An 11599-nucleotide genomic window follows, 5' to 3' on the forward strand; every position below is an offset into this window, starting at 1 on the left:
TCCTGAGGGATCACTTAGTTCAATCCCAAACTAGGATGAAATGGTAGGCAGTTTAAAGTTGAAGATTAGGTATATCTGAAACTGCAACCTTATAACAGCCAGGAAGCAACTTAAGAGCAGTAGCATACAAGCTGCGACTACTAATCATTCCCCAGTTTATCCTGTGTCATTACTGAAGAAGAAAATTGGGCATGCAATGCAACCTCAGCAGAAGTTTCCCTTGAAGTTAGAAGATGGACAGATTTTGGTTCGACCTTGTGCCATTTTGCAGAGAAGGATGGTGAAGGAGAATAATGCAGCAGCAGTCAAGGTGTTTCGTTCAGTGGGAAAACTTAGCTCTTCAGATTTTGTGCAGCAAATAAATGCACAGCCCTGAGGACAAGGATGATATTTAAGATTGGTGGATGGAAATAAAGAAGAAAAGAAGGGAAATAAATACATGAATATTAACAGTAATATAAGCTACAACTCTCGGTTAAACAAAGATGTGATATTGGTGGTTATTAATAGATTTACCAAGTATGGACACTTCCTGACTCTGCAGCATCCAGTTATAGCTGTGCAAGTAGCAGAGTTATTCCTTGAGGAGATTAAAAACTTACATAAATTTTCCTAACATTATGGTAACAGACAAGGATAATGTGTTCACTAGTCAATTTTGGCAAAAAAAAATCAAGGGAAGCAGTGACTCTAAGCACTGCTTATCACCCTGAGACAGATAGACAAACTGAAAGATTGAATAGATGTGTTGAAGGGGTACTTGAGAGCCATGGTACTGTCTAAACCCAAGCAATGGGCAAGAACCTATCTGAATGCTGGGACAAGGATGATATTTAAGATTGGTGGATTGAAATAGAGAAAAGGAGGGAAATAAATACATGAAGCGACTTAATATTAGTTTCATTAGCTAGACATTGTTATTATTTCAATATAGTTGAACTTTCAGTTGTAATAGTAGCATGGTTACATAAATATTAAGTAGTAGTTCAGTCGGTAAAAATGAAAATAGAAGTAATGTGAAGAGAAGGGAATAGTATATATACTTGGAGCAACGAGAGAGAACAGAATTAGCGAGTGGAGAGAGAAAAGGTAAAGGCTGGTAAGGAGGAGTGGTGGCTGCACCAGCAGAAGCATCACTCTTGAAAGAGAATAAGGATTTCAACGCCAACAAACTCCTCCCGCTACCATTCTTCTTCTTCTTCTTCTCATCTTTACTTTTCTCATTCTCCATATTCAGATCGATCGCCGGCGTGCTGGTCGACGCCGGCGAATAAATATGATTCTTTCTTCTTCTTTTTTTGGTTTCTTCAATTTAATTGTAGTAATTGGTTTCAGATTTAATCGTAGGGAATTGGAAAAGCAAGAGCGCGCTAGTGCTCAGCCCAAATTTGTCCGGTGGCAAACTTTTTGTTTAGGTAGCTTTTAACTGCCGAAAAGAATTTTGTATATTACAGCTGTACTGTGATGACCTTCCAAGTGATATTGCCACATGAGCACATATTTTAGACATGTGGATGCTTACGTAAACAAATGCTAGCGTTTATGGGAAGATTAGAGCCATGGAGAGTTTTCTTGGAGGCTAGAATTCTTATAAAATATTTAAAAAGACTTTCTTGAGAAGTCTTAGAATATTCTAGGCATTGCAGAGAGGGGGACCTACTTGTAAATATAGAGGGCTTGTGTAACAATTATTATTTATCCATTAGCCCCTAGGTGAGTAGTATAAATAGAGGGGCATACGTTTGTAAAAAACCATTCAATCGAGTCTTCATAATAAAAAAATAGAATTTCTATTAATATTCCCTTAGCGATGTTGAGTGTAGTAAACTAAGTGCCTTGGCATATCGAGATCGTGAGCAAGTTGTGCAAGAACGTGAGCGAGTTGTCAAGTGCCGCACGTGCGCTTAGTTGAAGACTAAGGACGTGACAACGTGGTATCAGAGCCAAGGTTACGACTAAGGAAATGACAAACGACGGAGAAATCAACGCTGCTAAAACCCAACCCAACGTCATCCAGATCTTTGCCGGCAAGAAGGATCGAGAAAAAAGGAATGCCGCCAACAAGAGCCGGGGAGGTCTTTGCCCGGATGTTGTGCCGAATGAAGGGCTTACATCCCAAGAACCATCTACCGGCTGAGGCGAGCAAGGATGGCGTGGAGGTCTGTCAGGGGCGTCTTTGCTCGAAAGTGGGTTATGAAAGTTAATGTGGGGATGGACGCCATCGACATATTTGGCCAACGTTTGGGCAAGGTAGAGGGCACTCTTAGCGTTCTTGAGGAGCATACTCTTGAAGAAATTGAAAGCATCCGAAATGACTTGGAGGGGCGAATGCGGTGATTGAGGTAAAGCGAACCATCAACGCCTTAGAGTGCGGACTCGTGGAGGCGTTGAGTACTATCGATGCCATGAAGGCAAAGATAGTACTTGAAGAAGCGAGTCAACGTTGGTGTGGCCAAACAACGTTGTCGTGACGAGGAGAGCTAAGATCGAGGCTCCCAAGCCACCGGTGTTGAAAACTTCGTGATGCACAAGAGGTGGAGAACTTTTTTGGCACTTGGAGAACTATTTCGAGGCATGGCAAAGTGAGGGACGATCGAGCCAAGATCAACAATTGTACCTAAGACTCCATGCCATGCTATGGTGGAGAAAAAGGTCGCCGATCTTTGACGGACCGTGCACAATCAACACGTGGGATCGGTTCAAGAATGAGTTCAAGCGACGGTTCTTCCCAAATAATGTCTTGTACGAGGCAAGGCGCAAACTTAGAGAGTTGAAGGGACGGGAGCATTCGCGACTATGTCAAGGAGTTCGCCACCCTTATGCTTCAAATTCCCAACCTCACGAGCGATAACTTGTTATTTCACTTCATGGACGGGTTGCGGGCGGGCTAAGCAAGAGTTGTAACGCCGAAGTCGAGGATATAGACCAAGCCATAGGAGGCCGAGTCTTTAATGGATTTCAAGCATGACAAACACGACAAAGGCAAAGGTAATGAGTCGAGGGGTGGCATGCCAAGGTGGGGAGACCGTGGTAAGAACAAGGACTCTCAACAACACTACTCCAGGACTCAAAATGCCAACAAGTTCGACGAAAAAGTCAAGTGGTCATCGGGGCTATGCGGGCAGAAGGCGCGGATCGAGAAGAAGGGATGCTACATATGTGGAGGACCACACGGCTTCGGTTGTCCCGACTCTCTGAAGAGCCTCAATGCAATGGTCCGTGAACGAAAGGAGCAAACGCAAGAGAGTTCGGTGCACGCACGGCTAGGTATGATAAGCATATGTGGCGGCATCAAGAAGCAACCTATCCAACCCAACGAGAATAAAAATCAATACGTGGATCTCACCATAATAACAAGCTCGCTCGTGCATTAGTGGACACCGGAGTGACTCACAATTTTGTGACCGAGGTGGCAGTGAAGAGACTAGAGTTGAAGCTTGCTACAATTAACGCCTCGTGAACCGTGAATGCTAAGCCGTAAAATGCTCGTGGTGTAGCTAATGGCGTTAGTGTCAAATTGGGCGACCGGAAAGGTACGACAAATTTTACCGCCACTACTATGATATCTTTGACATTGTTCTGGGGAAAGAGTTCTTTAGACATTGCCACGTGATGATCGACCCCTACCTTAAACGTCTCTTGGTCTTGGAGCGAGAAGGAGCTTGCATGGTGCCCTCACAAAGGACCATGCCGCATGCAAAGGGGCAAACACAACTTTCGGCCCATGCGGCCTAATCGAGGTCTTAAGAAAGGAGAGAGCGACATTCATGGCAACCATTGCAAGTTTGGAAGAATACAAGGGCCCCCGGAGACACTGCCGCCTTTGCATGAAGAAGTTGCTCGAGGAAAACAAGGATGTCATGCCCGATGAGCTATATAGATATGAGGTGGATCATAAGATTGAGTTGGAGCCAGGGGCTAAGCCACCCGCATTTTCCCCTTATCCCATGGCACCGCCTGAGTTGGAGGAGCTTAGGAAACAACTAAAGGAGTTACTAGATGCCGGCCACATTCACCCATCGAAGGCACCCTTTGGTGCACCGGTGTTGTTTCAAAAGAAGAAGGATGGATCATTGCGCTTGTCTATAGACTATCGGGCACTTAATAAGGTCACTGTGAAGAACAAGTACCCAATCCCGCTCATTGCTGACTTATTTGATAGACTTGACAAGCCAAGTACTTTACCAAGGTGGATCTCGCAAAGGTTACTACCAGGTTCGGATTGCAGAAGGGGACGAACCAAAGACAGCCTGTGTGACAAGGTACAGAGCCTTCGAGTGGTTGGTGATGCCCTTCGGTTAACCAACGCACCCGCGACATTTTGCACTCTCATGAACGAGATCTTTTATCCCTACCGGATCGCGTGGTAGTCTACTTGGATGATATAGTCATCTACAGTAACACCTTGGGGGAGCATGTGGAACACTTACGAAAGGTTTTCCAAGTGTTGCGAGAGAACGAGCTATACATCAAGAGGGAAAAGTGCGAGTTTGCACAATCAAAGGTGTACTTCGGGGCCATGTCATTAGCAATGGCGAGCTACGACGGACGAGGCTAAGGCACGGCTATCCAAGAATGGGAGGCACCTACAAGGGTAACCGAGTTGAGATCCTTCCTTGGCCTTGTTAACTACTACCGGCGTTTTATCAGTGGCTATTCAGGCAAGGAAGCACCCTTGACCGAGTTGTTAAAGAAGAACAAATCATGGGATGGATCGAGCACCGCCAAAAGGCGTTTGAAGACCTTAAGGCGGCCGTGATAGAGGAGCTAGTTCTGAGCGTTGTCCGACTTTAGCAAAATGTTCGAGCGTGCATACAGATCTTCCGACCCTGCCATTGGGGTGTCCTCTCAAGATAGGCACCCCATAGCGTTCGAGAGCCGCAAGTTGAACGATGCGGAGCGGCGTTACACGGTGCAAGAGAAGGAGATGATGCCATTGTGCATTGTCTTCGCACACGGGAGGCATTATTTGTTGGGGTCGAAGTTCGTGGTCAAGATCGACAATGTGGCCACTAGCTACTTTCGGTACAAGAAGCTCACACCAAAACAAGCTAGGTGGCAAGATTTCTTGGCTGAGTTCGACTATGTGTTGGAGTATAAGCCGGGCAAGGGTAACGTTGTAGCCGATGCCTTGAGTACAAAGGCCGAGCTTGCTGCCATTAGTTCAGCAAGTTGGGATATCCGAGAGGCTATAAAGGAAGGCATGAAACATGATCCCACGGCCCAAGCGACATTAGCCACCTAGGGGAAGACGAGGCGCTTTTGGGTGGAAGACGGTATATTGCTCACCACGAACAGTGTCGAGAGTCTACGTGCCGAAGTTTGGAGATATTGGCGACGTATTATGAAGGAGAGCCACGACACCTATGGGCCGGTCACCCAGTCAATGCCGCACCGAGCCTTGGTCGAGTCGGTCTGTGTGTTACGCGTGAGCGGACGAGAAAGTGTTATGTGCGAGACTTGTCTTGTGTGCCAACAAGACAAGGTTGAGCAAAGGCACCGGAGAATTTTAGAGCCACTACCAATAGCGGAGGTCCACGGAGAGCGTGACTATGGACTTTATCACCTGTCTACCAAAGTCCGACGGTTATGGAACTATCATGGTGGTCGTGGATAGATTTTCGAAGTATACCACTTTCATGCCCGCTTCACCAGGATGTATAGCTAAGGAAGCCGCCAAACTATTCTTCAAGAACGTGGTAAAATATTGGGGCTTACCAAGGCATATCATCAGTGATCGAGACCCCCGCTTCACTGGAAACTTTTGGAGGGAGTTGTTCGATATACTTGGCACGGAGCTACACTTTTCCACTAGTTTCCACCCGCAAACGGATGGACAAACAGAACCGGTCAATGCCTTATTGGAGTGCTATTTGAGGCATTATGTGTGCGCGCGAGTAAGAATTGGGCAAGGTTACCTAGCCTATATAACCCGAACGGGCCGAGTCCACGTCGGACACCATTTGAGCTAGCCACGAGCCAACAACCACAAACTCCACATTCACTACCGGCGAGCTGTTCGAGGGAAGAGTTTGGGGGCTTACCACATGGCCAAGGGGTTCGAGGAGCGGCCTTTTCGACACCGTAAGTCCTACTTGGACAAGGCAAACAAGAAGATGAAAAAGTTTGTCGACCGCAAGCGTCGTCACGCATTATAAGGTTGGGGACATGATTTTGGCGAAGTTTAATCCGAGGCAGTTTAAGACACTACGGGACGTGCACCCGCAACTCCGGTACTAAGTATGAGGGCCGTTTAGATCGTTGCGGGAAGATCTCGTATAAGTTGGAGTTACCGCCTCATCTTAAGATTCACCCCGTCTTCCATGCTAGCGTGCTCAAGACATACCATGAAGACAGGATGATCCCGGCCGAGGTCGGTCGAGTGGCGCGGGACACATTACCGTCTCTCATGATCGGAGATTGAGGCTATCATTGATTACCGAGCCGCGAAGACAAGGGCGTAAAGCCACCGCCATGTTTCGGTCCACTAGAAGGGGCATCACGGAGGAGGCCACATGGGAGCGATATGAAGACTTGTGGCACTTTAAAGATAAGATCCAAGAGTTTATATAGCGGTAATGCGCCGCAGTCGTCGCAACACCATGTGATGACCTTCCAAGTCATCTTGCCACATAAGCACATATTTTAGACACGTGGATACTTACATGGCAAAGATGCTAGCATTTGTGGGAAGATTCTAGAGCCATGGAGAGTTTTCTTGAGAGACTCCATTCTTATAAAATATTTAGGAAGACTTTCTTGAGAAGCCTTAGAATATTCTGGCATTAGAATATATATAAATATAGAGGGACTTGTGTAACAATTATTATTTATCCATTAGCCCCTAGGTGAGTAGTATAAATAGAGGGGCACATTTGTAAAAAACCATCAAGCAAAATCAATCAAGTCTTCTATAATAAAAAGCTTCCTTCTAGCAAATTTCTCTTGTCTTTCTCAATTACTATTCCCTTACGATGTTAGTGTAGTAAACTAGGGCGACTTGGCACAGCAAGATCGTGAGCAAGTTGTGCAAGAACGTGAGCGAGTTGTCAAGTGCCGCACGTGCGCTTAGTTGAAGACTAAGGACGTGACAGCTGTACCCTTCAATTTATAACCCCCTCCATCACAAAATTTATTTACTTAAGGATTAAGGACTATTAGCATTAGGACAAAAAGATAGTTCTAGTCTCTAAGGCCTCATTTGTTTTCATTAAGATTAAGACGTCTGAATCTGAATACATATCTGAATGATTAAGATGTTGTCTCTAATTCGAACATTGAATGATTGAGACAACATCTGAATGTGCATGATGTATTTATTTAAACACAATAAATATAAAATTCAAATAAAATCGAAACTAAAAACTAGAAAATAAATATAAATTTAATAAAATAAAAATATTATTTGATAAAAATATGAAACATTTATGTTTGCTAGTAATGATGGAGATGGAGATGTTTGTAGTGATGGTGGGTGGGGTTTTTGGGGGGAGGGGCAGAGGAGGCGTTTGTAGGTGCGGTGGTAGTGGTGGGGGGGGTAGGGGTTTGGTGTCACGTCCCGAACCATGGCCTCGGCGTAACATGGCACTCGAGCCTTGCTTGCATGTGTCCGAGTGAACCTCATGGCTTACTTGTCAACATGGGCATCAAAACAATATAATCTATATGATGCAATTTAAATGAATCATGAAAATGTAATTTGCGGAATAAAGTCTTGAAATCATCTCATAGATGTAAAATTCATGAAAACGTAATAGTCTAAAGCATAACCGACTCGTGAACTAATATCTGCTTATGAAACCTCTAAAACATGTCGAATGCTAACTACGGGGACATGGCCCCGGACTAACATTAATCGAATACTAATGCATTCCATGTTGAACCCCGAGAGAGCGGGGCTCACCAATAAGCCGATCCGAGGTGATCTACCGCGTTGGTGTATGCTCTTCGGTATCCGCATCGTGAAATGTAGCCCATGGGGACGTTAGTACATGGTGAATAGTACTAGTATGTAAAACTTGAAAATGGCACAACATAGGTATAGGATATGAACCGAAACCGAATATAACTTGAACATGAGCATGAAACGTGAGTAAAGTCCGAAAACAAATCAATGGAAATACATGTATTTAAAACTGCTTGTAACGTGGGGAATGCTATAGTATAACCGACAACATGATGCGATACTTGCGTCTACCAAAGCAGAACACTCACACCTTGCTAGGGATATGAGATTTAAGTAATAATAAGCATGTAAGGATCCAACCGCATAATAAAGGTGTTGCCTCCGTCGACAACCCTTATCCTACGGTGGCTACGTAGTTTCAAAGTTATCCGAGCCTTCTCGGCAACTCCCAAAAACATGAACATGATATGGTTGGCTAAGAAGCCCATTATTTTCGTGAAATAACTTGTAAATAACTTGTAATCATGATTTCACGAAATAACTTGTAACATGGTTTCATGAAATATCTTGTAATATGGTTTCATGAGATAACTTGTCGTAGTCTTGCAAACGTGTTCTTGATTCATGAGTAATAATAATAGTTCATAATTATATATATAATTGACTTGAAAACATGCTTGTAACTTGCTAGATAAAATCATAAAAATTTCATATAAACATAATGAGAACACATGAGGAAGAATTCATGATTCATGGATTAAGCTAGGGTTCCTAATAACCGTAATGGAAGATTAGGAAGACAATAACGAATATAGATACAAAATTCATGTACATAAATACATAAATACGGGCTACCAATATGTTGGGTTTAATGCCCTAGGATTTGAACTTCATGGATATCAAGAACGGAGCATGGGGAAGAACGTAGAGATTCCCACATGTGGATGGAAGTTCTACATACCTTAATTGCTCCAAAATCTTGAATTAAAGACTTGAATTTTGGAGAAGATTTCCTAAATCTTGATTCTTGAACCTGGGATGGGTTTTCTTGAAAACCCTAGATTAGGAACAATGATTTCTTGCTTAGATTATTAGAGTATATGTTAGAATTGAGTTGGAAGGGTTTGGATTAACTAACCTTGATGTTTTGGATTGTTTCTAGGGCTTGGAATTGTGAATAATGAAATAAAAGAACTCAAGGCTTGAATTTATACAAAAGTGAGGCGGAAGTTATATGGACGTATTATACGGTCCGTATAATATGACCATATTTTATCATGGCTGGACATAACGTCGATTTGAAGCGTCATGAATTACGGACAAGTTATACGGTCCGTATAAAATTATATGGGCCGTATAACAAGTTCGTATAACATGATCGGTGAACGGACTGCACCGTAATCCTTCGCAAAAATGGCCATAAATTTTTGTCCCCTTTGACCCCCATAATATACCGTTGGAAAGGCATTTCAAAGGGCTACAAATTTCAAGAAGGAAGTTTTCACAAATTCCTAACGCAAGTACCCGAAAACAGGCCATAAGTACAAACTGTCCTAGACTTAGACGAATTTAGAAGGCCTTAGGAACTTCACCTTTTGGTTTGACTTCCAAACGACTATTTATCACCTGAGTTCATCCCAAATAGATTCGTATTGCTAAAATATCACCTTTATACTAGATTCATACATTCATACCTAATTCGGATTTACGGGATGTTACAGTTGGGGTGTGGGTAGTGGAGGGTTGGGGTGGGTGGTGGTGGGTGGGTAGGTGGGGTGGTGGGGGGTAAGTAGGGGGTGGGGGGAGATGGAGCCGGTGGTAAAAATTATCCATACAAAATATCTCTTAATGATATTAAGACTTTGTTTAAGATCTTAATGATTAAGACCTATTCAGACCAAATAAGTGCTTAGATCTTAATGTAAACAAATGCACTTAATGGTTTAAGGTTTGAACCATTCAGATTCAGACCTCCATTAAGTGCAAACAAATGAAGCCTAAGAAAGAAAATGGGAATTTGGCCATGTCAACAACAATTGAGGGCTTTGGAAACCTACCCATGTAATTGAAATTGGGTTAATTACACAGTTTGACATGTTTGTCAGGCCAAGTAATTACATGGTCGCGTGTAATTGGGTGTAATTAGAGATAGTAATTACACTCTTCAATTCACAAGGGGATTTGAGAATTGGGTGTAATTATATGGTGTAATTACAAGGTTGCTTCTTACAAGGTTGCTTCTTAGTCTTTTTTCTTTTTATTTCTATTACTTTAATTTAAGTTTATACTTCTATTATTCTAAATTCTAATTTATTTTTTATTTCTATTATTTTAATTATTGTTTTTGACTTTTAAATTGTTTTTATTTTTTAAAATAATTTTTTTACATTAGTTATCTTTTATTTTCTTTCTTCTCATTTTCCAACCTTTACTTCTTGTGATTCTATGTAATTGCTCATTTTTATTTTATTTCTGATTTGTTTTTCTTTATTTTCTTCATTTAGTGTAACTAAGTTATTATTCTAATTTTTGAAACTATACCTCCTAATATTAGAGAATATGAGTCATGAACGAGTGATGACATTAAAGTACAAGTTAATTGTTGAAATGAGGTTATAGACTTATGTTTTCCTTTTTCTTATGAATATATTACTTTAAGTTATGTTAGAATAGAAGAAATATGAAGATGTTGAGAGAAGGGAATAGTATATATACTTGGAACAACGAGAGAGAACAGAATTAGCGAGTGGAGAGAGAAAAGGTAAAGGCTGGTAAGGCGGAGTAGTGGTGGCTGCATCATCATCACTCCCTAACTCACTCTTGAAAGAGAATAAGGATTTGAAGGCTAACAAACTCCTCCCACTCCCATTCTTCTTCTTACTTTTCTCATTCTCCATCTTCAGATCCATCGCCGGCGTGCTGTTTGACGCCGGCGAATAAATATGACTTTCGTTTTTTTGTTTTCTTCAATTTAATTGTAATTGGTTTCAGATTTAATCGTAGGGAATTGGAAAAGCACGTGCGCGCTAGTGCGGGAAAGCTCAGCCCAAATTTGTCCAGTGGCAAACTTTTTGTTTAGGCAAAAGTCATAGATAGCCCCCTAAATTTTGTCACATTTTTCTTTGGGCTACCTAAATCGAGGGTTGTACCTATTGGGTACCTAAACCAGTCTAAATTGATCCTATTGGGTACCTTTTGCCTATGTGGCGCCTACGTGGCGCAACAATTGATTCCACTTTTTGTTGGGCGCGTGGACAGCCCCTTTCATCCTTAATTTTTTTTTTTTTTGTTAAAATTTTACCTCTTTTAAATAAAATTTAATAGATAAATTAATAAAAAACTAACCCACCTCCCCCCCCCCCCCACCGCCTGTCTGTCCCCTGACCCCACCCCACTGTACGTTCCTTTTTTTCTCTTCTTCTTCACTGTAGTTCTCTTCTCTTCTCCTTCTTCTTCCTTTTTTTTTATCCACTGTACGTTTCTCTTCCTTTCTTCTTCTTCTTCTTCCTTTTTTTTTTCTCTTCTTCTTCTTCATTATAACACTTCATTTCTTTTAATTATTTATATAAAATTAATTTTTGAATTGGATGTTATTTTTTACCACCATTTTTTTTGTCCTTTTTAAATTTGAAAAGTAGCATTACCATCTTGTTCACCGAAAAAAATGGGGATTCACCATTATTATGACTCGTT

At 42.1% G+C, this 11599-nt stretch overlaps 1 protein-coding gene across 3 annotated transcripts in view; it reads right to left on the reverse strand.

The window, feature by feature from the left end:
* Positions 1-10946, reverse strand: part of LOC132033098 (uncharacterized) — a 28421-nt gene extending 17475 nt beyond the window's left edge. For 2 of the 3 annotated variants that reach the window (XM_059422985.1, XM_059422971.1), the window contains exon 1: positions 10622-10946. In XM_059422985.1, coding sequence (XP_059278968.1) covers positions 10622-10815 — 194 coding nt within the window. In that variant the 5' untranslated portion in view covers positions 10816-10946. Of the gene's footprint in view, positions 1-1043; positions 1109-10621 lie in introns of all 3 variants that reach the window. The other variant, XM_059422978.1, reaches the window with a different exon arrangement.
* Between the last annotated feature and the right edge of the window lie 653 nt (positions 10947-11599).

Source organism: Lycium ferocissimum, chromosome 2 (assembly GCF_029784015.1).
Source record: "Lycium ferocissimum isolate CSIRO_LF1 chromosome 2, AGI_CSIRO_Lferr_CH_V1, whole genome shotgun sequence".
NCBI lineage: Eukaryota > Viridiplantae > Streptophyta > Magnoliopsida > Solanales > Solanaceae > Lycium > Lycium ferocissimum.